General features: G+C 45.2%; 1 protein-coding gene across 1 annotated transcript in view; it reads right to left on the bottom strand.

The window, feature by feature from the left end:
• Positions 1–15728, bottom strand: part of LOC120848224 (techylectin-5A-like) — a 34420-nt gene extending 18692 nt beyond the window's left edge. Inside the window, exon 1 of the mRNA XM_040220198.3 lies at positions 15534–15728. Within this exon, the coding sequence (XP_040076132.1) occupies positions 15534–15545 (12 nt within the window). The 5' untranslated portion in view covers positions 15546–15728. The remainder of the gene's footprint in view (positions 1–15533) is intronic.
• Between the last annotated feature and the right edge of the window lie 9575 nt (positions 15729–25303).

Below are 25303 nucleotides of genomic sequence, written 5' to 3'. Positions count from 1 at the left end.
GAAGATGATGCCGAAACCAGCATTCAAATTTTCGCGCGTTCTTCAGTGGTGTGACGTCACACATGGTACAGACTTTCAGGTCGTGCATGTAGTCTTAAACAAAGTGTGTCGAGTGTTTTTGCGTGCTTCTCAATGAATCAGTTACCAAACATTCTCCCCCCCCCCCTCAAACGTCTTGTAATCAGTTGGGAACATGGCTTACTGCCCACTTGGTACCATTTCTGTCGTCACACTTCAATGTTGCCAGTAGGGGCTCCCGGTTTGAGAAGCACGATGAAAACGAAATTCGAAAATTCAATAACTTCGCGAATTTTTTTTTCTTTTCACAGAATACTTGGGGAACTCGTAGGACCATGTCTATCGGTGCGCTGAGCCAATTTTGAGGCAAATCAGCGACCACAAAAAAATAGCCGGAGTACCCCTTCGTCGGTAGGAGGGTCGGTTTGATAAAGCGCGACGAAATGACCGGAAACGTTAAGCCCTAGTCACGGGGCTCATATACATCATGCATAAGATAGTCTGCATACTGTCTGAGGCGTTTCTTCCTTGACGGTCTTGTCACGTTTATCCCACAAAAGCTTTCCGATGTTCGAAGCCCGCATATGTATAAAGCAGACATGACAGTAATGCAGTGATGATGCTCAGCAATTTTCTAATTAAAACTATATGCCTATTTTCAGTTATTAAAAAGTTAATTAACGAATTTTAATTAATTAGCCGACTTATTGCAAAGATTAGCCGCCGACACAATGTCCGCCTGGCTGTATAACCCAACTGTACAAACCACATTAGCGTAGCTTTCACGGTATTTTTTAAACAAATCTGTAAGATTAAAAAAAACCGCTATATATATATATATATATATATATATATATATATATATATATACAAGGTGTGTTTTTTTGTTGTTTTTTTTATTCTTACACATTTGTTTAAAAAATACCGTGAAAGCTACACTAATGTGGTCTGTGCAGGTGGGTTATACGGCCAGGTGGACATTATGTGGGTGGCTAACCTTTATGATAAGTTGGCTAATTAATTAAAATTCGTTAATTAACTTTTTAATTACTGAAAATAAACATATGGTTTCAGTTAGAAACTTGCTGAACATCATCGAAAACGCCTAAATCAACTATTTTTAGCAAGATATAACGCCGGGGCAGCATTTTGCGGCGTTGTGTAAAAACGCTCCATTTGGACGCGTTTCTAGATTTCGGTTTCTTATCGGAGCGCATCACCGCGCCCGCGATCCTGCGCCCCGGTGGTCGTGGCGCGAATTCACCTCCTCGCCTCCCTCGTAGAATGGAGGGAAGTACAGCGCACGTGTGTTTCGCGTCTCAGCCACTGGGGAGCGGGACCGCGGGCGCGGTGATGCGCTCCGATAAGAAACCGAAATCTAGAAATGCGTCCAAATGGAACGCTTTTACAGAACGCCGTAAAATGCTTCCCCGGCGTTATATCCTTCCAAAAATAGTTGATTTAGTAATTTCCGACGATGCTTTACAAGTTTCTAATTGAAACCATATGTCTATTTCCAATCATTGAAAAGTTAATTAACAAATTTTAATTAATTAGCCGACTTATCGCAAAGATTAGCCACCAACAAAATCTCCGCCTGGCCATATAACCCACCTGCACAAACCGCATTAGTGTTGCTTTAACGGTATTTTTTAACAAATGTGTAAGAATAAAAAAAAACGCACACTGTATATATATATATATATATATATATATGTATATATATATATATATATATATATATATATATATATATAGAGAGAGAGAGAGAGAGAGAGAGAGAGAGGGTGTTTCAGAGAACGCAGGCCTAATCGCTCCTGCGAAAACTACTTATCGCAATGAAAAAGGGCTTGTGGCGTTTTGGTCCTGGACCAGGGGCCCATTTAGGAAAATTATTAAAGTCAAGGATAATTAAGCTGTTAATTATTTTTGCGTAATTAACTTTTTTATTATTGTGTTTAAGGGCATGGTTTAAATCTCTGCTTGTCGTCTGCTCTCTTAGACGACGCCGGCCCGTAGACCAAATGTTGCCCGATACTTGCGATACGAAGTAGGTGAAGGCCTCGGAAACTAAAGTTTGAAGGTTGGTAAGCAGGCTCGCTGTAAACAGTAGATACGAGGAGATGTTAATCATCGTTACCAGTGACCATCACCGACTTGTTATGCCTAATTCACTTGGTCAGATTCTGCTTGAGATTTTCAGTATCGACGTCGACCATCTCAACTACGGTTTACGCTTTTGCAGCCCGAGCGGCGTCGCGACTGAAAATTGCGAGCGAAATCTCATCATGCGAATCAGGCTGTAGCGTACATACTGCGGCGTCCACGCGGAATGGATCGCCACATGTCACACTATTCAAGCAACGTCTTGCGGTGTAGCGAGCCTCAGTAATTTCGCTGACGACGCTCAAGTAGTCAGACATCGCCAGGACGACGTAGAATCAACATTTCTAACGCGAAAAAGGGCAGGGGGACTCACACCGACGCCAATAACATCGCATTTCAATGGTTTGTTTATGGGTGACGGCAAGCTTCTTGCACACACACCCATCGCGCACGCGCGGCGCCGGTGGCGTCCGCTAGGGGCGCTCCGGTTTGTTTGTAAACATGAGTTCGTGTGTATGGACTAACTATTTTAATTGCTACCAAACTGTCCAGCATCTGGTAAACATACACCACCCACGTTTCGCAGGTTTCTTCCTAAAAACCTTCCGTTGATGTCCGAAAAAAAAACAAAAAAACGGTAAGTTCCGGTGCATTGCGGCAAATCGGGTGACTTCCGGTAATTTCTGGTGAATCCAGGCAAATTCGGTGACCTCCGGTAAGTTACGGTTTCGCCGAAGTGAAAAAAGTCCCATAATCCAGTCATATATATTTCTTACTGGAAACGCAATTGCGGTAAAAAAATACTTTTCAATAGGGTGTCTTGTACCATTCTTCATTCAACCGCGTGGTGTCGGAATACTACCCAGTTAATATTTTTCTACAGAGTCACGCATTTTTTTAATAAAGCCAAAAAACGCAACTGCCCGAAACCGAAGCCGAAACTCCCGCACTGCACAGAGAAGTGAAGAGGAGAGAGAGCGCGTGACGGAGGTCACGTGGCTGCACCCGACCGTGCGATTTTTTTTCTTCCGTGCGCAGCAGACGAAATGCGTTGCGGGATCCGTTTGCCGTGCGATTCCTTTGCAGTTATGTTTGTTCCACTCGCTGTTCTGTACTTCATGATGAGTTGCTTTGTACATTTAAATATTGCCAATTTGTAGTGAGTGCTCGTTGTGAATTCCCGTGATCGGCTTCGAAAAGAATAATCCCAAGGTGTTGCGTGTAGAACGGCTTCACATGTCCTGCATCTGAAGGTTGCATATTGTGCGGCAGAGTGCACAAGTTTCCAAAAGGTCAACGGGGGTCGGAATAAATGACTGGCTGCAATCCCCGTAGAACAGTTACGGGAACCTCGGAAAGCGGACTCTACCCAATACATATGGTCCTTGCATTTTGTGGAAAGTGACCACATTGAGTTCGCAGGTGTCAAAAATGCGATCCCATACCATTTAGTTCAACGACGTATCGTCCACAACAATTTTTTTTCAGTGATAACTGTAAAAAAAGAAAGAAATGTAAACATAGCAACGAACCCGTTCCCGCTGCGTGGGAAGCGAACGTCTTCCCACTGAGCTACTGAAGGAACTCTCGGTCATAGTAATGCAGCGGGTCGACTGTATGTCGGAAATTTCGCTGTCGGTTTCCCTCCAGTGCATGCACTCCCGGCTTGAAGTCGGGCAGCACCACGATTTGGCCACATTCGCACCTACTAAAGAACCCATACGCGTGCGTATTCAACTTGAAGTACGCACTTCGTGCTTGACGTTTGAGCGAGCGATGTCTTCGTGCAATCGGCTTGCTGGTCGGGCGTGTCGTACGGGATGAATATCAATTCTTTTAATCGGTCCAAAATTTCTCTTTCGAAGGAATACAGTATTCGCCGGTACCGTGAACGACAGTTCTAAAGTAGAGGTCCCACGCCCGTCGTCCGCTGCCATCCGCTAGTCCCACGATACACGAAGCGACACCATGTTGAGACTTATGCAGTGAACGCACAGAATGGGCTTCCAGTTGTCTGTTCAACCTTCTTTTTTTCAATAAACGTAATTGCAGCTTTTTGGAAGCCACAAAAAAATGTGTTTCATGTTTTTTATTCTCTATTTTTAGTTCTGACTGTGTGCCTTCAGTGCCCACGACTTTGACTCAATTCGGTGGTCGCGTCTAAACCTTAGAGAGCGGCCCGTGACCACGGAAAAGAGAGTGAGCTAGACTTAAACATGCCAGTTCTTGATCGGCGATTTTCGGGCAGAAAGAAACCGAATTTCGAGCCGCAAATTCTGTTATGGGTAATTGGGATCTCATATGTCACGTACAACTAAAAACCTCGGCGAGCATAAATACCCTGACAGTGTCCCTTTAACTTTGTTATTAAATAAATACCGAGAAAGCAAACAACTCCATTTATAGCCACGGATGAGACTGCTTCCCAACAAATCAACCAGTCTACATCAATAAGCATTTCTGCGGGAAAAATAAAATCTTGCTTGGGAAAGCTCTTCAAATGAAGCGCGAGAAAAACTGAAAATTCACATGAACTTCGCGAGGTAGGATTTTGATGAGGAAAGTAAAAAACTCAAGGGTGATTCAAATAACCTGTGATGACGATTTCGTACAAATCGTGTGATGCCCTCCCTCTCTCTCCTTCTATACAATATATTGAGACTTTAAACTAAAATACTATCTGTCATCTTGGTGAATACGTTATACTCAAAGAAAGCTTTCTTTCCGTGCTACGCTGCGTCGTCAAAAGTATTAAAAAATTGGGGACCGTCCCCCCCCCCCCCCCCCTATTTGATTTTCTATCCCAACATTCATTTACTTATGATATAATAGGCATAACCAAAACGTGGCTAAAAAATTACGAGTAAAAAAATTTGGCTGTATGTTTATACAGCCTAGAACTTGGTCTGCTACAACGGGCAACGAGTCTTCCAGCTATAGATGAGAAATTTAGCCAGTGTAGTACAACCGGTATCCTGGGGTCCTTAACGTGCACCACGCAGAAGTGATACACGACCGCATGCCGATACGATGCGCATCCAGACAAAGACGGGCAGGGTGGGGATTGAACCCAGGATCCTGGGTTCTGCAGGGCGAGCTTTCGCTCCACGTGCTCCAAGCTGGTTGTGCTCTAGCCCACTTTTTTTTTTTTCTTTTATTGCCTGTTTAGACAACACGAAGACAGTCATAAGGATAAAACACATGCACGATGGATGGCCGACGTGCATGAGGGTAAAAATTTCTCACATTTTCTAGCACATTCAGAACTGACACTCAGTCAGGTGGGCATTTCAGCGTGGCATAAACTGAGTTCAGTCTGCGGACCGTTTCCACGAAATACATCCATCCAGGACGTGCAATCAACATCCGCGTGCCGCACAGCCATTCTGCTTTGCCATATCACGTGCAAACCTAAAACCATAATAAAATCAACAGGAATTTCACCATCTTTGTCAACAGGAAGGAATCTAATGCCTTGGGGCGTTAACGGTAACTCTTTTTTGATAGTCCTCTGAAGGACATTCCAGAACAGAAAAGCGTCTCAGCAGTCTAAAAATACGTGCTCTATGGTCTCAGATTTTTTGCACAGAAAACAATGAACACCCCATGGAACAAAAATGTTTTTCTGCTCAAGCCAAACTTTCACAGGGAGGGTGTTTGTGTGTAAGTAAAAGAAAAAAAAGTTTTTATACCAGGCGGGATTGCCATTTTTTCAACCCGGGATAACACGTCTTGACCGGGACTTGCCTGGAAAATAGACCGGTACAAAGGGACTGGGAAAACAGTTTCAATGATATCACGCGTTAAACGCTTACGCGTGACACCCGACAAGTATTCAAGAGAAAAACGAACAGACAGAAAACGGAACGCCTCTACCACTTCTCTAAGAAAACTACCAATTTTGCGCTGTTTCCGACAACACGATGAAACAACAAAGGAATTTCTTCTGGCAGTCTGGTTTGAATTACAGTTCGAAGAAATGGATTTGATTGGTCCCCGAGAAACATGAAGCGCGCGAAAACCTGCTTGACAAAAATGTGTGACAATGATAACCCGCCATTTTTGACGTGACGAAACAAATTGTCCCGACACATCCTTTCCCATCCAGACCGCCAGATGAACTCAGCAAAAACGCGGTGCAGCTTTTGCACATTTACACGCGCGCACGCCAACACTTGAAGCACATACCAAATGTTTGCAATTAAAAAGATGTTACAGACGGTGGCGCGCATAAATATAGACAGCTCCCACCCACCCCACTTACTACACCTATCCCGTGTTCCCTCGACAACATTTGACCAGTACGCCTTCGAGCTTTTATAATGCTGCAACGGTACTCCTAAATACTGCGTAGGCGTTGACATAAAGTTGATATCTTGGAATACATGAGGCTTCGTGGCCCACGTTACATGCCACAGCCCGCAACACTTTTGCCAATTAACAGCCGCACCGGTCAGGTCACAGTAATATTTTAGGTCCCGAACAGCTTGTACAATACTTGCTTTGTCTCTACAGAAAATTGCGACATCATCTGCACAGGAAAGTAGTTTGACTTCTGTTCCGTGAAGCGAAAAACCATTAATTAATCTATTCTTCAATATAGTTCTACAAAAGGGTTCTAATTAAATACAAAATAACAAGGGCGACAAAGGGCAGCCTTGCTTGACGGAGGACTGTACGCTGATGCGCGCAGACGGCTTCCCATTAACTATGATTTGTGTAGTACACTCGGTGTACGCCATCTTGACAAAGCTAGTTATAACTTCACCCACTCCTACATATTCTAATATTTTGTACATTACACTGTGCTGAGCCCGGTCAAAAACTTTTTCTAGGTCAATCTGGAGCATAGCGACCTGGTCCGCCCCCTCGTCGCACAGCTCTAATGAACTTCTGACAATATGCACGTTAGTTAAAATGGATCTACCTTTAATGGCACAAGTCTGATGCTCCCCAACTATCTCAGTAGTAACATTCTGTAACCTACGGGCAAAAACTTTCATTAAAACTTTGTAATCAACGTTACTAAGCGCACTCGGTCTATAATTTTTTAACATTCCTTAGCTTTTGGCCGTCATCATTCTTGGGTAGGAGTACGGTAGGCGTGTTTAGAAAAGACGGCGGCAAGTTGTTTATTATATATGCCTCACGTATGACTTGATAAAGCTGCTCAGAAATTTCGCTTTTATATTTTTTATACAGTGCCGCTGTCAAACCATCAGGTCCCGGAGACTTTTTCGTAGGCTGTTCCTCGAGGGCGCGCTCGATTTCGGCGACACTTATCGGCTCTTCTAATCTTTCTTTCATCTCGTCGTTTACACGCGGCATCACCGACAGATAGTCGTCGAGTTGCGAGTCATTCCACCGTCCTGCCGCTGCAACAATGCGCTGTAGTAATCGACGAACCCCTTTTCTATAACATTGGGGCAACTACTTACAAGATCACCATATTCTATTTCGGCAATGCTTTTCTTCTTTATATATTGAGCCTCGCTACTTAATGACCGTTTGGTTGGTTGCTCACCTAAAACATACTTTTCTGCCCGCGCTCGCACAAGTGCCCCTTTATATTTTTCAGTTTCGAAATCCGCGATATTGGTCTTTACGCATTTAAGCTCCTTTGTGAGCGCGCCGGGGTTCTCAGATTCAAGGCGATGTATTCGTTGAAGATCTTCCATGAGTAGCTTTTCCTCCGCTTTCTTCTAGTACGCGAGAATACCGGAGCGTTCTATCGCACACAATTTGAATTCACACTTAAACCATTCCCATCTCTCACTCGCGCTTTCACTTACACCAGCCATCTTACTAAATAATTCCTCAACGGTCTCATTAAACACATCGTCCTCGAGAAGGCTATTATTAAACTTCCCCAACTCCCACCGCAAGTTAGTTTTCTTTTTTCCCCTCCCACCGAGAACAAAAGAAACCAATGCATGGTCCGAAAAGAAAACTGGGGCCGCATTGTAACCGTCATACCCTGACAAGAGATTAATAGACACGTATGCCCTATCGAGGCGAGCGTGACAAGAGGATTGGTAGTGCGTGTAACGCAAACACGTATTGTTCCTTTGAAAAGTCGCGACATCAACTAAACTGAAATTTATTGCCAAATCTTCCAGCACCTTCGTGCTGTTATGGTAATACCGTATTGTACAAGATATGTCTCGCGCGTCACAAACACAGTTGAAATCACCTATCATTAGAATTCTACTTTCACAAAATAAATATGAGCCCATACTCTGAAAAAATATTTTCCTTTCACTTGAAGCGTTTGACGCGTACACATTGATTATTCGATACTCCACGTTGTTAACATTGCAGTCACAAATAACGAATCGACTTGCACTGTCGGCAATCACATTTTGAACTTGTGCGTTTGACGACTTCCTTAAAAACAACATGCAACCTCCTGACAGACCATTTGCGCGTGACACGCAAACCTCAAAACATGGTAAAAAGGGCGCCAGCAGGCGTACGGTCTCTTCATCACTAAGAACTTTTGTCTCCTGAATCGCGAGGACGTCAATGCCTTTATCAATAAGCAGCCTTTGAAACTGGTATTGCTTACGACGCGAGGCGAAACCTCGCACATTCAGCGTTCCTAACTTCAGGATATCCGCAACTTTAGGCGTCCTCGCGAGTCAGGGACTCACCTCGTCTAGAGACCCAGAGGCGCTGCATTTGTACAACATTAACCAGCCGGCTTGTCCGGTCCCCTGGGATCGGACGCAGGGCTGGAAAGAAGTCGTACTGGCATTTTCTTTTGCGGGGCTGTCTTCACATGAGGTTCTGTTGCGCTCGAGTCTCCCCCGATCTTTTGGGCGTCGGTCTCCAGTTCCCGAGGCCGCTTCGTCGTTTGCGCGTTGACACTAGCGTCCACCATGTCAACCTCATTCACCGGCAGCACTGCAGTTGCCGTCGTCGACTTATCGCCCGGTGATGCAGCCTTCGTTGTCGCACCTCCCTTGTTCCCTGTCGCCGGGTCAGGTATTGCCGCAAACACAACGGCCGACTTTGCAACCACGGGCTTTGGCTGTCCACCCGATGCGACTTGGTCAGGTTTCTTTGTAGCCTTTTCCACGGGCATCTCGGCAGACGGACCCACTCCTTCGACCGCCTCTTCCGCGTCTGCCTCGTCCATGTCGTGTTCACTATTGGCCTCTCCTCCTCCAGGACCCGCAGCCGCTGCGTACGTTCTCACGCAATGCTCAGCGTCATGGCCAAACCGGTAGCAGCTGCCGCACTCGGGCACCCGACATTCACGGCGGATGTGGCCCGTCCGTTCACAACACAAGCAGAGTGGAGCCCTGCCCGGCACCACGACGAGTACCATCCCGCCGGCGATGCGTATCTAATGGGGCAGCTTGTCTAAACTCAACCCTGGCTTGAGCCGGATGACAGCGGTGTGAGTCATAGACCCGCAGCCCACAACTCCCTGAACTCTCCACTTTTCGGTCCCTACCTCGCTCACATGTCCATAGGGCGCGAAAGCCGCCCTTACCTCGTCGTCCGGCACGTGGTAATGCAGCCAGTGCAGCTTGATTCGAATGTCCCGGTTTCCCGGGTCAATGCTGACGCAGCGATGGCCTTTAACGACGAGGTCTCCCGCCGCAAGGATCTTCCGCTTGCCGTCGAGTGACTTGAAGGTCACGGCCCAGACGTGTTTCATGTGGTATGCCCCCAATGCGAGAACCTCGGGGAGCAGTCCCAGGTGGCCCAGGGTGTCGCGGAAGTCCTCAACGCGGTACGGACGGCCACGAACGTCAGCATGAAGAAACGCGGTGTTTAGCACCGTAGGCCCAGTTGGCAGGGGAGGCACAATTATCTCGTATTCCTGACTTGCAGAATCGTTCCTGTCACCGCGGCCCGGCTGGGCCGTTATCGCCGCTCCGACGGAGCTCATGATTCGCCGTCCGTACCCAACGAGTGCCGGAAAGAAGAATCCTCTAGCCCACTCGGCAACCGATCCCCCTAAGATGAGTATTTTGATATTCCTGGCTAGGTTGTGGCTTTGTCACCTAGGATTGCAATTCATAGACGCGGTGGCGTTGCCCTGTTTATAAACTCGTCAATATTATTTAACGAGCTCCCTCGTCTAACATGTTCAACTAAAGATATTGAAGTTCTCTTTTTGGAACTTTGTTATGGTGTCGTGGTGGTTGTTGTATATAGGCCGCCGGATTCATCTATGTCCTTGTTCCTCAATAAAATGGAAGACATTTTTACATTTATTACACTGAGCAGTAAAAGTCTGTCATGTGTGGTAACTTCAACATTGATTTGAGTAATACTGTGCCCACAGATTATCTTCTTTTAACACAGTCATTTAACTTCACGAATGTAATAACAGAAGCAACAAGAGTTACACCCGATTCATCCACGCTCATTTACCACATTTTATGTAATCGTGACGCACATGACGGTGCTGCTGTATATGAGACAAACATTGCCGGTCACTTTCCAATATTCATATTTCTAACTACAAACACTGACGAAACACCTCACCTTAGTACACCCTATTTAATGTATCACATTAATTACGAACTTTTGCAAGGAACATTATCGGCATTTGGCTTTAATTTACTCTTCAATTCTGATACCAACACCAAATTTGGAAATTTTATCACAGTAATGAAAACGGCAATCGTTGATTCGTCAAGCGAATGTAGAAAACTCCGTTACTCAGAACTCATTTGCCCCTGGATGACTCGTCGAATTCTATGCACATTTCAAGAAACGAACATGTGGCAGCAGAAACTGAAACGTCATAAACATAATTTTACTGCTTGGCATAATACAAAATGCATTCCTATCTCTATCACTGATATGAACTTTTAAAAAGGAATATTATTCTAATCTTAAATCTAAAAATCATGAGGACCTCAAAAAAAAAAAAAAGTGAAAAGGAAACATTTTTAGTTATAATCACGGATGAGACTGCAGACGCATTCAACTCCTTTCTCCATAATATTGGAGACACCCTTGCTAACAACATTGTCCGCGGCAGTGCACATTCCATTTCACTCCCTGACTTTCTTCCGAACACTTCTATTTTTGAAGAAATTACGACTGTAGTAATTATAGATCTCGTTAATTCAATGCCTAATAAAAAAATTTCAAATTCTGATGGAACCTTAGTTAAGGTCTTAAAATAAAATATTGACGCACTTAGCTCTCCATTGGAACATATCTTTAACCATTCAGTAACAAAAGGTGCATACCCATATTCATTAAAATTGCTAAAGTCTGCCGAATCTCTAACTGTGGGAGTGTTAATGAACCTGTAAATTATAGGCCTATATCAGTTTTAAGCACGATTAATACACTGTTGGAAAGACAGACTGTACCACGCATTAATGCATTTTTAGAAAAATACATCATTACCACCCCGCGTCAATAGGAATTCAGTCCAAATAAATCAACTATTAGTGCCGTTATCTCTCTCTCTCTCTCTTAGAAAATTAATTATTCCTTAAATGAGAATTACATTAGCATCGGTGTATCCCTAGATTTTAAAAGGCATTTGTTACCGGCATTTCAATTGTGGAGGAAGTTAGTTAATTTAAATATCTGGGAGTAACATCAGATACACATCTTCATTGCCAACAGCACCATATAAACACATGTAAAAAATTAACGTACACCCGCCGGCAATATGAAGGTGAACACCTTACCTGGTTTCTTGCCTGTTTTACCGCTCCATAAAGCTATATTAACTCTCAACGTCTCAAATGGTACGTGGCTTGGGGTCTAAACTTTGCGTTCCAGCCCTCTTCTGGAGCAGAGCTTGTTCCAAAACTTGCAGGAGCGTCAAAGACAAGAAGAGGGCTGTTCAGCTTCATATCGCTCACGGGTGTACGCTTGATATGCCTTACTGACGGGCAGAAAATGCTTTAACACTCCAACGATGAAACTTACATATTTTGCTATATTTCATAGTCATTTAACATACTTAGTTTTCGGAGTTTTCGGTTTAAAACAATAAAAGCCGATAAAAGTACCCCGAATCCATTTTCGGAAATTCGGTTTTAACCAAAAAAGGTCAGTTTTTAGGTTCGGCATTTTCGATTTAAACCGATAAAAACCGATAAAAGTACGTCGAATCCATTTTCTAAAATTCAGTTTTAACCGGAAAATGTCACTTTGATTTTCCAGCCGTACCGCAGAGCCACGGCGAATAAGTGGAACGACATTGTCTATCGAAACGAGTCCCAATGTGTGGGATGCACGGGTGCCATCACGACGTCTTATTTGAATGTGCGCATCATCGATCGGAACGTGAAGTCCGAAATGCCCCATGACTTCGCCATGTACGAGCCTGTTTTCAAACTCGTTGTAAGGAAGACTGACTTGATGCAAGCTCTGCGTGTTGTGTTGAGCTTCAAAACGTCGCACCGTGTCTCTTTTGGGGGTCACAATTGGTTGATTGACCGATTTTGGCTCAGGCAGGGCTTCATTTCCTCAGCCTGCCAGTGTCCAGTGTTATCGTTGAGAGGGCATTTTCGTAACTCAGGGTCATGTTAACAGGAAAGAAAGAGTGCGGATTAACAATGAGAGCCTGGGAAAGTACAAATGTGTTTACTATAATAAGATAACGTAATCCTGATGTATAGAAGGTGAAGTTCCATATTTTTTGGGCATAGGTTTCATACCTGACTTGTTTGTACTTCTGTGTTGGTTTTTTTCTTGTTTCTTTTACAGTGGCACACATTTGGCAAATAAAGTATTCATTTCTGTTTTCAATGTATCCGTGCCGTTATTCTATGGGTGATCACAAATATCAGAGCTACAAGGATAATCTGATCCGGTGTCCGTTGGTGTTTATTTTATATTCATCACAAAAAGTCGATAAACTTTTTTGGGGATAAATATACGCAAAAAAAATACAACGAAAGATGAATTTCAAAATAAAAACCGAAAAAAAGTACGCCAAATTTTGAAAAAATAAAAACCGAAAGCACGGAACCCTAAAGATATTGTATTGAAGTCTGGGACGTAACTTATGACACTTACCTTTTGCCATTGATTAAATTTCAGAAGAGAGCTTTCAGAATCTTTACCAACTCCCACTATTCCCAACCGTCACGTATCATATTTTATCGCCATCCCATTCTCACATATCTGGAAATTAAACAATATCAGGTTGCTTGCTTAATAAGGAATATGTTGAAATCAAACAATTCTACTGCCAACGAACAACTTAATCAGGGTACTCGATTAAGAAGGGCAAACACGTCTGGTCGCTTTAACATACCACAGTCTCGTAACATATAGAGCGAACGACTGAAGGAATTGTGCGGAACTAAAATCTCGAACACTTTGCCATCTTCAGTCACCTATTCATGCAACTTTAACAGCTCTTGAAAATACTATATTTTTCTCAATAGAACATGTCTCCCGCCATCCGGAAACTCACTGGAATATTTTGTTATTGAATTCATATTTTATTTTACTTTCCATGCACTTGTGTTTTTTATGCGTGTCGTTATTATACAATGTATAAATTACTTGTTGCAGCCAAACAAGTCATTTTCTACGTTCCTTTCTTTTCTACTGTCTTTCCTTTTTCTCTTGTTTTCTTTTCTTTTATTGTGCTTCCGTAAATATTCCTTAAGACTGCTGCCTTCCAAATATGTTATTATTAAATTGGGCCCAAACTAGCCAAAAGGCCATGGGCCCAGATGGTTCTCAAAAATGTGCATGATGCAACTCATAAGAATAAAATTTATTTATTTATTCATTGATTGATTGACTAAAGTCTGAACTACATAGAGCGAATATGCGGCGAAGAATCAACGATCTTTGCCCCGCGGCGCGCTCACTTTGCACGTGGCGCAACAACTACTCTCCTGACGACACGCGAAGAGCAAACGCCGCCAGGCAAAATACGTCGTTTTTTTTTTTGTGTTTTTTTTTTTTTTTTTTTGCTTTAGAAAGTCCAGTTTCAAGCCTGTTAAAAAAAGATTCGATAACCTAGTTTGAAGGCATTTGCTCAGTGACAAAAGAGCGCCTTTTGTGCCTTTGAGTGGTTGGTCTTTCCGAGTTCATCATTAGCAGTAAACAGGCAAACCATTCTCCAAATTCGACAGAAAACATTTCCCGCTGCACTCTTACATGAGTTTGAATTCCACCGGTTTTCATATGAAATGTCGTCTTGCCGTAGTAGTTTTGTGCAGTTTCGCCGAGGCAGTGAACACTGGCCAAATCACTTCAATAATTAATACTGCGAGATCTGTAATCCGCACTAGTCGTTGGCTTGTCCCTTAGAGTGGTAGTACAATCATCGAATCACTCCTTTAATTACTACTGTGTGGCCACTACTTTGTAGTAGAAGTGAATACGGCCAGTGAAACTGTGTCTGCATTGAATAAATCACAACTTTAAAGCGCGGATCAAATTTGGCTAATTTCTTGTCAGCCTGAATAAATGCGGTTAATCACGAACTTCTTGTGAGTCTTTAGATAACACTAGTAGACCTAAAGGGCGGGTTATATAGGGGATAATCTCAAAAACAATTTTGTTCTTTCTATCTCCTTCGAAGCAAGCCAGTCAATATTGAATCCGACTGTATATTTGTCTTGCCTTACACGAGCTTGCAGGTTTTTTTCTTTTTTTATGAGTTCATTTTCCCGATTTGCGTAATTTAAAGTTAAAAAAAGACATCGCCGAACTCAGCCAAGTTGCGCCGAGTTGAGAGGTCACAATTCTACGTCGTTTAACGTTCTCTTCATTGGTTTACATTTTTGGTGCTGCTCAGGGACCGTTGATATTTCGCCCGGAGCCGGCCGCAGCGGCAATGGCAGCAGTTCCGCCGTTTCCACAAAGCTGACGCGAAAGAACCCGCTTGAAAGCTTTAAACGAAGAAAAGCAAAAATGGGCGGAAGCTGTTTCCACAAAGTCTTCAGCTTTAAAGCATGTAAACTTAAAAGTTACACCTCTTTTAATTTGCAAAAATGTTACACCAATAAAACTTCTTCTCTTACAAAAATAATAAAAAAAACACGGTCCTTTTCTTGTAGTATTGCGTGGCTTACATCAAGATTAAAAGTTCTTACTTAGAATCTACCTCGCAATATGAGTAAATTGACAGTGAATTTCTCCTTCATACTGTGTTCAGTGATTTGCTGGATCAACCGGCCATATCTAAAAATATATAGTGAGAAAAGTTAATTTTTTTAAACGAAGTGGTTTAAACCAAATCAATATAATCTAAATCAAATAGGTCCGACTTAGAGCAAATAAGTTTTATTTATTTGCTTTTTTATCTAGTGGTGATTGTTTCCCTGGGTTATATGCAAGTTCTATCATTACGCGTTCGCACCGGTTCTTTACATAAACATCGCTGAAACTATCTGAGCAACTAGACGTACGATAGCCTTATTGGCACTCGAGTGGGTGGTACAACTAACCTGATAAGACATGATGGAGCCACCCAAAAGAAAGTCTGCTGTAGCCGTTTCTGGCGGTTTACGTATGGACTGTCTCGTCGCACGCCTTCTTTTATGGGCTGACACGATGGAGTCACGCGAGGCTCAGACGGCCAAAGTTCAGAACGACTGTCGGTTGCGGAGCTCCGTCTTTCACCCGCCGACTGCAACCGCGAAATGATGACGTAATCCCAAAGGAAGTGGTAATTGCATACGTCAGTACGAAAGTATTTCCGCCGCCCTTGCGGGCTGCTGATACCCACATCTTTCGCAATATGAAACCGCCTTTCCTGGTGTTTCACATGGCGATTCCGACAAAGCGTTTTGAGATTGTTTTCTTTTTAGTCAGGGATCTCATCGGCTTACACTTTTGCATGAAACGTGCGTTCCCTTGACATCACTCATTTTTATATGTCATTCTATACTCACTGCACTTCGCTTTTAAAGCTGCGAGACCGCGCCGCGGCTTTTTACGGCGTGTCGTTTGTGCAAAAGCGCGTGCAAATAAATCGCAAAGTCAAGCCCCCCCCCCCTGGTAAAGCACCATCAGACAATTTGGATGGTCCATTACTGTGATGCTAAGTCGTGCATTTGGGGGATTTATGGTTTGGTGATTTGATATGCTGCGCCTCGCCCTTAGATCACGGAGTAAGATAATACTCTTCAGGTGAGGACAGCGCGCTCCTCGCGCAATGCAGATAGAGTTCGCTTTTCACTCTCTGTCTTTCCCTCTCTCACTATGGTTTTAAGCGACGCCGGCAGATGACTCGTCGATTCGTGGGCACGGCAAAGACGGCTCGTGCCGCCTCATGCTCCACACGCGCAGAGCTCCAGCGAGGTTGTCGCTCGTGGAGAAAGACCATGTTGTACCGAGGTGTCATGACAACGAGATAATTTTTTTCGCTCTCACGCAGTTTCGCCGTTTGGCCGCCGGCGACACTGTCAGCCGCGGGCACGGTGGAAGCGGAAGAATACAGCCTTTAGGATGCCCGTCAAACGGACACTAGCTGATCCCTCGCGTCGCGCGTTCAGCCCCGCCGTGTCCTCACCTAAAGAGTGTATCTTACACCGTGCCTTAGATGGACGAAAGCCCAAAGACTGGCGGACTGACGCATAGATTTAGAAAAACGTGCCCCCGTAATAAAAAGTAGTTCGCACACACACACACACACAAAAAAAAAAATATATATATATATACAGATATATATATATATATATATATATATATATATATATATATATATATATATATATATATATATATATATATATATATATATATATATATATATATATATTCCGGGTGTTTTTGCGAAGCCTTTCAAAAATCCTAAAAATTAGGGCGATTGAAAAAAGAAGAAACTCTCTTCGTGAACAAACTACCAGCCACGGCGGACGTCAGGAGTTGCCAAAAATCTACTAATTAGCAAGATAATTAATTAAAACTTGTTAATTAACTTTTTAATTAGGGGAAAATAGACATATGATTCCGATTAGAATGTTGCTGAGCGTTATCAAAAACCACTAAATCAGTCATTTTCAAAAAGACTTTGAGCGCGTGAGACGAGTAGTAGCGCACTAAAGTTACCACTAGTGGAGCAGGTACAAGGCTAGCGGTTGCGGTAAGGCGCCCGCGCGATTTTTCCGCCTCCTTATCTAGCCCCCAGCCTTGTACCTGCTCCACGAGTGGTAATTTTAGTGCGCTACTACTCATCTCAAGCGCTTAAAGTCTTTCTGAAAATGACTGATTTAGTGGTTTTCGATAACGCTCAGCAACTTTCTAATCGAAATCATAGTCTATTTCCACTAATTAAAAAGTTAATTAACAAGTTTTAATTAATTATCTGGCTAATTAGTAGGTTTTTGGCAATTCCTGACGTCCGCCGTGGCTGGTAGTTTGTTCCCGAAGAGAGTTTCTCCTTTTTTCAATCGCCCTAATTTTTAGGATTTTTGAATGTCTTCGCAAAAACATATATAGCCGAACACATACATATCACAAAAGTATTGCCGTTTGTTATGTTGTTATGGTGTTGTTATGCTGTTTTATATTTGTAACTAAACGTACAAACTTTTTTTTTCTTTTATAAAGAAATCCAAGATTTGGCAGAAGGTGTTTTTGTTCTGCCCTATAGGCACTTAAAATCCCATTCAATCTAATTTCGTGAGCGTCGCGTGCTCGGTGAAAGATATCGTGTGTTTCCCACACACTCTTCTTTCGCTTCCGAAACGGCCAGTGGTAGTGATCGCGTGGTGTCTTTTTCTCGTCGTTTACGAACGCTTTTTTTAAGAAGGCTCCTTTCAGTAGCCGAACTTACGACGCTGTTCTTAACGTCTACAGCAAGCTCCGCGTCTAAGGTCCGGCTGTGCCGTACAACGTTATCATTTTTACATTCGTGCTATTGAGCCGCATAAGTAAAAATAAAAATAGCGTTCAGAAAGGCCCCTTTCATATGCCAGAACATAGCCTCCTCTATTCGCGACTCCAGCAAAACGAACGGCACCCAGCGGGAAAACACTGAACTGGCCGGAACAGGTCCCTTTGAGATTTCTGCTCGGCTCTTTATGCTTCCGTGTTTCCATGTTCTCGGTGGTTTGCGCGACGGAACAGTTCTACCGGTGCCAGTGTCGTAACCGTAGTATCGCCTCGTGATCCAGAATGCTCTGCACGCTACCTATGGAACCGCGTGAGCCAGACATTCTGCATTTCTCAACGTTCATCAGTACCGTGGGAGGACAGTGGGCAGTCCTTTCCTCGGTTCCTCGAAGAAAGTCGAGCCTCTAGAAGTTCGCTTACCCCAGCACATCGCCATAGGTTCGAAACGTGGAAGATAAAACGCGGGAGAACCAATGTTGAGTCCTATGTTTACTTGCTGGCGCCCCAGCGTTGTGCGTTGAGCTGGCACATGGCACGGCACGACCTGGATTCGACCGCCATATTTGCCCGGCAGTGGCGTCCCCTATAGGTCGCTGGAGTCGCGAATACTCGCAAAGCCTGGCAGTTCGACAAGGCAGCCATAGAGTGCCCGGCTGCAGATTTGGAGCGCGAGGATCTGGTAGGACAGAGCATTTCTCGGGGAGCATGTAGTCAGCGCACAGTTTTGCAGGGAACATGATTTTAAAACCCGACGAGGAAAAAAAAAACGGTAGCCCGAGGAACGGACATTCCATCGCTCGAGTGAAGTGTGTTTGGGCGTCTCGCCGCTGCAGCAGGGCGCCCGTTACATGCCTCTTGTAAAGCCCCTTCATGTTTCGAAAGTAGCGCGAGGTGCACCGATGCACGAGGCACGTGAAACGCGCAGCCATTGGGAAGATCATGGCGGCGCAGCGCAGCACACAGCTAGATTTCAGACGCCATGTTCTTCACAGATGTGGCGCGTGTCTCGAGCATTTCCACAACAATGAATGGCGCAACTTTTCCCTGGATAGAAAAGCGTTAGCCTTTTGTCTGCCTCTCTACTTTTTCACTTTCGGCGGCCGCGTCTCGTGGCGATCTACCAGGCTTTGTCAGTATTAGCGATGTGCGCGACCAAAAGCGTCGCTGCGGTCAGCTTTCCATGATTGGCGAAACCAGGGGCATATGAGCATTGTCAGATTGTCAACTTTGACGGTGTTAGTGTCGGATTGCGATGGCTCCTAGCTTCCACTGTGCTTTTTAAACACACCACCGAACTCGTCGTCGCACCTGATGGTAAGTAGCCAAGATAACAACTGGTGACGTCAAGGCGAGGCAAATCCCAGTCGTGACGTCACGAAGGGAAACCATAAGAGGGCGCCACCAATACATCTTGGCGCTAATCGAGGAGGCTATGGCCAGAAGCTAGAAATTTCGAATAGCAGAAGAAAACGTTGTGGTGCAGTGATACCAACACCTCCCAGATAAGGAAACCGTATTGCTGATAGAGATGGCGTCATCAGGGAAGGCCAACGCTGGTCACAGACTGGACACGACGATTGCGTCAACGATTGCGTCAACGTTTGGCTCAAACTTCACTCGTAGCCGAGTGGTCCGGCGCCGGCCTTCGCAGGTGGCGCAAAATCTCAGCACTACGGCCTTGTCTTCTAGGCACTGTGGAGTGATACTAGCACGTGGTTTACATTTGGCTCGTCATTGTGCCTGGCAGCCCGTAGGTTTTGGCGCTTAGTTAATTTTAAAATGAGACGGAGTAAGCATGTAGCCAGCATTTTGTTTCGGGGGGGGGGGGGGGGGGCGCCCATGACAAAATGCTGTATGATGGGGGGGGGGGGGGGGGAGGAGGGTCCCAGCAAAATCGAAGATTTCGGGGGGGGGGGGGGGGCCCATGGGCCGCCCCCGTCGATACGAGCCTGAGATGGGGTATACTACATCTAATGGTTTGATGGCGTGAAGGTTTGATGGTCTGATGGTCTTTCAAACGTTGGGAAGTCTGACATCTTGAGGGTTAGACTATCTGTTGGTCTATTGGTCGGTGTTCCTTTCTAACCACAAATGAATTGGCAAAAAAAACAAAAAAACAATTGCAGCACAGATAATTAAAAGCTTTATTTCGTGCGCAATATTTTTTCCCAAGAGTTTGTAAGTCTTCCGATAGATGGATGGATAGAACGTCTTTATTTTGCCTTTGCGGCTCGCTCTTGCCGTCCGGCATCAGCAAGGCTATCATCCTGTATGGAAATTTTAGATCTGGGGCGTCTCTGGCCATATCAAACATTATATGATTATATACGGCCCATATACAGCCTTTTCGGCGTATATGCAGCCTTATCTGGCGAATATAAAGCTCTATCTGGAATATATGCAGCCTCACCTGGCATATGTACCCTTATCTGAGGTATATACTTCGTTATCTGGCGTACGTGCAGCCTTATATGGCGGCTGGTGTCCAATATACCGGAAATATTTTTTTAAAAAGAGTAATAAAAGTTTTTTTTGTGTGAAAACTGCGAACAGAATCCCACGATACCCTCGCACGTAGGTCGAGCGACTCCGGCAGTGTTTGGAATTTTGTGCTCAGCCTTTGAAACGTGCCCTTGCGTGGGCCCGAGGGGGATGGGGTGAAGCACGACGAGGTACGTCGGCATTCCTCTTACGCGTCAGCTGTCTCGGTGTAGAACGTGACGTGGTATTGGTCCTGGTGTTGTTGCTGCTGCTGTTGCTGTTGTCATTGGAGGTTCTCGTACACCTACATCGCGACGTGGAAGAATGCCTCCAGCTCGGTCAGAGTAATGTCAAGTCCGTCGGATGATTCGAGGAGCTGACTGCGTTGTTTGTCCTGTTAACCCACGCCGCTGCCCTCGCGTGCGTGGTTTGGCCGAAGGAATCCGGCACCGACAATGTCCTTTCGGCCATGTCGGTGAACACTGCCGTGTGTAGCTTTGGGTCCTTGCTCGCCATGCTTCTTGCGTGCGTTCGGGCGAGTCGCGTTCTCTTCTCTATATGCGGTCGATCTTGTGGTAGGGAGCGGTAGTCCGTGTGTTCGATCGTTAAATACAATGGCGGTGGAGCCGGCGTCGTCCTCGACGTCGCCATGTGGTAACCCAGCTAGTCCAGCATGGCTCGTCCGGCGTCCGTCTCTTGCGGTTGAGCGTGTTGCGCAATGAGGCTCTGTTCGGCGGGCTCAACTATCAGATTCACGTCACCATGCGCGTATACAGGTCAGCAATTGGGGTGAACTTGGGAAGCCGCGTCACGATGCGTATCGCTTTGTGGTTCAAGGTCTCGATCTGTCTGGCTCGCTTCCTTGTGAACGCGTGGCAATTATAGCCGTAGAGAACCCGGGAAACAAAAAGCGCAGTAATAAGTTGCCTGGTTTCCCAGTCCCTGGTCCCCCAGTGGAGACGGGTGACGCGGCGGACGAGCTGCAGGACCTTCTTGCGCAAGGCGACCGTCATGGTCATCCACGTGTTGCCGCTTCCGTCTTGGTCCATGTGTATTTTTCGGACCCATATTGAAGGGCGCCGAGCAATCGGTTGGCTGGCCCGGTGGAGCTAAAACAATCGGCGCTTTGCCCTTATGGTTTTGTGAGGCCTGTTTAGAACCACCACGTACACCGTCTTCTCTGTTGACAAATTCATGACTACGTGGTCAAGGAAGCGGTGCACTGCATCCAGGCCACACCGAAGAATGTTTTATTTCTCGCCCACGGATCCTTCGGTCGCTCACGGGGTTACAAATTCTGCGTAGACGACGAAGCAGAGCGAGGGTACGGTTTCGAGGATTCGGAGAAGTCTCGCCATTACCAGCTTCAAAAAAGTTGGCGAGAGGACCGTGCACTGGGGCACCCCCGTTTGATTGGGGCGTAATGATCTTACATGTTTCCCGATTTTAACCTTGTAGGTGCGGTGTGCCAGAAATCTGCGAATGAAGCTTAGCGTGCGGCCGCGCACGCCAGCCAGCCGAGCACTATCGATGACCGCTTCGTGTGGAACCGAATCGAAAGCCTAATGAGCATCTACCGCCACCAATGTCCTGTTCTGTACTTTAGAGTGCGGGTCCAGGACCTGATGGCGCAGTAAGAGGAACACGTACTGCGTACCGAGTCCGTGTCCGAATCCCACCTGGCGGTGATGGAGGATCTTCGCCTCGTTCTCCAGGTACCACAGCAGTCGCTGCAGGGCCATTCTACTAGCTTGCACAAATTGCTAGTAAGCGAGATTTGGTGAAAGTTCCCGGCTTTGTCGGGTTTTGTGTCTGGTGTAGGGATGGGTATCACGATTGACTTCTTCCACAAAGTCGTCAAGCGGCTCTCCGTCCCTACTTCCTTGATTTGGTTCAGGATTATCTGGGGTTGTGTTTCGCCGAGATTTTTCAGTTCGCTCATCGTTACCTTGTCTGCTCCGGGTGCGATTTTCGACTTGGCTCTTGCCAGGGCTGTGTCGAGTTTGGCCATCTGGAAAAAAAGTCCATGTCCACCTCCTTCTCTTGTGGTCGCGCGGCGGGCGGTGATTCTGGAGATGATGATTGTCGTTGCAGGGGCGTTTCCGCTTTCTCGATCTCGTGCATTTCTTCCGACGGTGGGACGTTCGGTTGCGGGAAGGATGCATCACTCCTAGCTTGATTTTATTTTACGCAGGTAAAAAAATATCAAGTCGGGGCATTTGAACGATTAGCCTACCAATTAATCGAGTAATATTTTACTCACGATTAACCTTTTTACCGGTTATTCAGTAAAATATTCACGAACCAAAAGAAAGTAAAAATAAACGCATTTACCGCGTAGTCGTGGACGAAAACACCTGTATGAAGGACATAGTTTAGATGAACCTTTATTTACATCGAATGACGGTTGACAGCGCTACACTCCGTTCACCCTAAAGGCCCGTTCACACATGCAGCCGAGCGCTACAAGCATAGCGCTAACCTCGCGCTAAGCGCGTGCTGACGGCAGCGTTCACCGGCTTTGTATCGCACCGTCAAAACTGCTGCTCATGGCAGAGGATAAGCAGCCGACGACACGTGAGGAGCGCTGCATGAGCGCTTCGCTGCATGTGAGAACCGGCCTTTAAAGGGCCTCTGACACGCCAAAAAAAAATTTTTTTTTTTCATGCTAGGCGTTGAAATGGCACGTCAGGACATTACAAAAAAAAATTGTTTCACTATAGAGGTGCGTAGTTTTTTTATAAAAAATATAAATACGAGGCCCAATTCAAAGTTCTCGCCAGTACACTGTGACGTAACAGTGTACCGCAAGATGTCGGGGCGGTCAGAAGGGAGGCATCGCCGGAAGTCACGTGAGTTGTATCCCTCCTCGTGCTTACCGCGAGCGCGTGAAATATTTTTTTTTTCAATATGTTTGTTATTCTCCGCACCTCCACGAGCTATATCCAAACAGAAAAGGTTTCTTTTATTTGCTTTTCATCGCCTAATGTTGCTGTAAAGGTAGAAGAAGAGGAGTCAGTGAATTGACGTGATCAACAACAATGCCTAGAAGGTGCTCTGTGAGGCACTGTCCCGGTATTTCAGCAACTGAAGAAGAGATCACACTGCATGCATTTCCGAGAGACAGCAGGCATCTTCAGCCTGGAGAGTATACGATGATTCGACGACCTCGATGTCCGAACCTTCAGTAGTGCAATTGGGCGTGTCCTACGCTAGGAATCCTAATTTCTGGGAGCGTTCTAAGTTGTTTTTTTTTTTTTTTTTTTTCAATACTTGATAGCTTTTTTGTGCCCAGTATAGCCTTGTATCATCGGACTGACGGCATGTACTCGTACACTGGCTTGTACTCGCAACGCTTTCATCATTGACCTCCATCACGCCGATCCACTGACTCTTCGTCCTCAACTTTTACAGCACGCTAACTACCAACGGTGCAGCGATAAAGAGCTAGTGGAACTGAAACTTCGTTTCCTACAATCGCTCGTACAAAGAGCAGAAAAAAAAAAAGTCTTAGGCACGGTCGCGGAGAGCACGAGGAGTGAAACTCACTTGACTTCCTGCGAACCAACCTTTAGTGACGTAGGACGATGCCTCCCTACTGACCGCCCCGACACCTTGCGGTACACTGTTACGTCACAGCGCACTGGCGGGAACTTTGAATTGGGCCTCGTATTTCTATTTTTTATATAAAAACTACGCAACTCTATAGTGAAAGAATTTTTTTGTAATGTCCTGATAGGCCATTTCAACGCCTCGCATGAAAAAATATTTTTTTTTATCGTGTCAGAGGCCTTTTAAGGCTGTTTCACATGCTGCGATTCTCGTCTGAAATCGGTGCGATTTCCAGCAAATGGGCGATTAAAATCGCAGTCGCACAGTCGCAGTGGCTCTGCGACTGGTTTCCACCGAGTTGGTATTTTGTCGCAGAGTCGGTGCGATCACTTCATCGTCAATAAGACGTTCATTAGCCAGATTTCATCCTCGATAGTTGCGTATTTAGGAATAAATTTAGACACCTTAAAACGTTAGGTTTGAATGCTTAATTATTAAAAAAAACCTCTAGTTATATTGTTACTAATGACGATGTGACAAACAAGGAATAACTGAGGAAACTGAAACGTTTATCAGGGCGAACTTGTGCCCAAGATGAAAATAAAACAGAAGATAACACAGAGTCGAAAGCTGGGGCGATACTGACTGTGGATTGCCACGCGGAGCCCCTTATGTTCACGCGCTGGCTTCTGGAACAATCGACCTAGAAGGTTCGGCGACTAGAACATTCGTACCTCAAACAAGCAACAGAGTTCTCGAATGTACCAGAACACTAAAATTGCAGGAATAAATAAAAGACGCGTCGCTCCCAGGAATCGAGCCCTGGCTCTTTGCGTGGGTAGCAAGCACGATAACCGTTAGGCCACGGCTGCGCTTTTTTTTTTCTTTCTTTCTTTATTGCAGGCTACGGCTGCGCTGCCTACTTGGCCATCTGCGGGCGCGGCAATATATTGTATTCGTAAAACATTTGTATTGATTAAGACGTTTTTGTTGTATTTTAGACAAAGTCAAACGCGTCGCTTCCGTGTCCAAACAGCCGGCCGCGCCGACAGAAATCGCGTGGTTGTTGGAGCATGTGAAGCCAAACATTGCGATCGCACTCACCGCGTCGGCTGTCGCACCGATATTTGTTCACAACAGTCGCTGCATGTGAAACAGGCTTTAAGCTGAGAGCTAACAAAAGTGTGAACGCTTTAAGCTAATACAAGCGTGAACGCGCAAGCCCATATGGTCGTGTGCAATCTTTTGACCAATCACAATGAGACGAGCCGCGCTCAAACGTCAAGTGCAATTAAGAACGTTGATAATGAGCCAGCACTGATCAGTGATGAGGAACTGTCGTGCG

Source organism: Ixodes scapularis, unplaced genomic scaffold (genome assembly GCF_016920785.2).
Source record: "Ixodes scapularis isolate PalLabHiFi unplaced genomic scaffold, ASM1692078v2 PGA_scaffold1__304_contigs__length_218370807, whole genome shotgun sequence".
NCBI lineage: Eukaryota > Metazoa > Arthropoda > Arachnida > Ixodida > Ixodidae > Ixodes > Ixodes scapularis.
The sequence above is the reverse complement of the archived record's forward strand: the minus strand, read 5'-3'. Positions and strand labels throughout refer to the sequence as shown.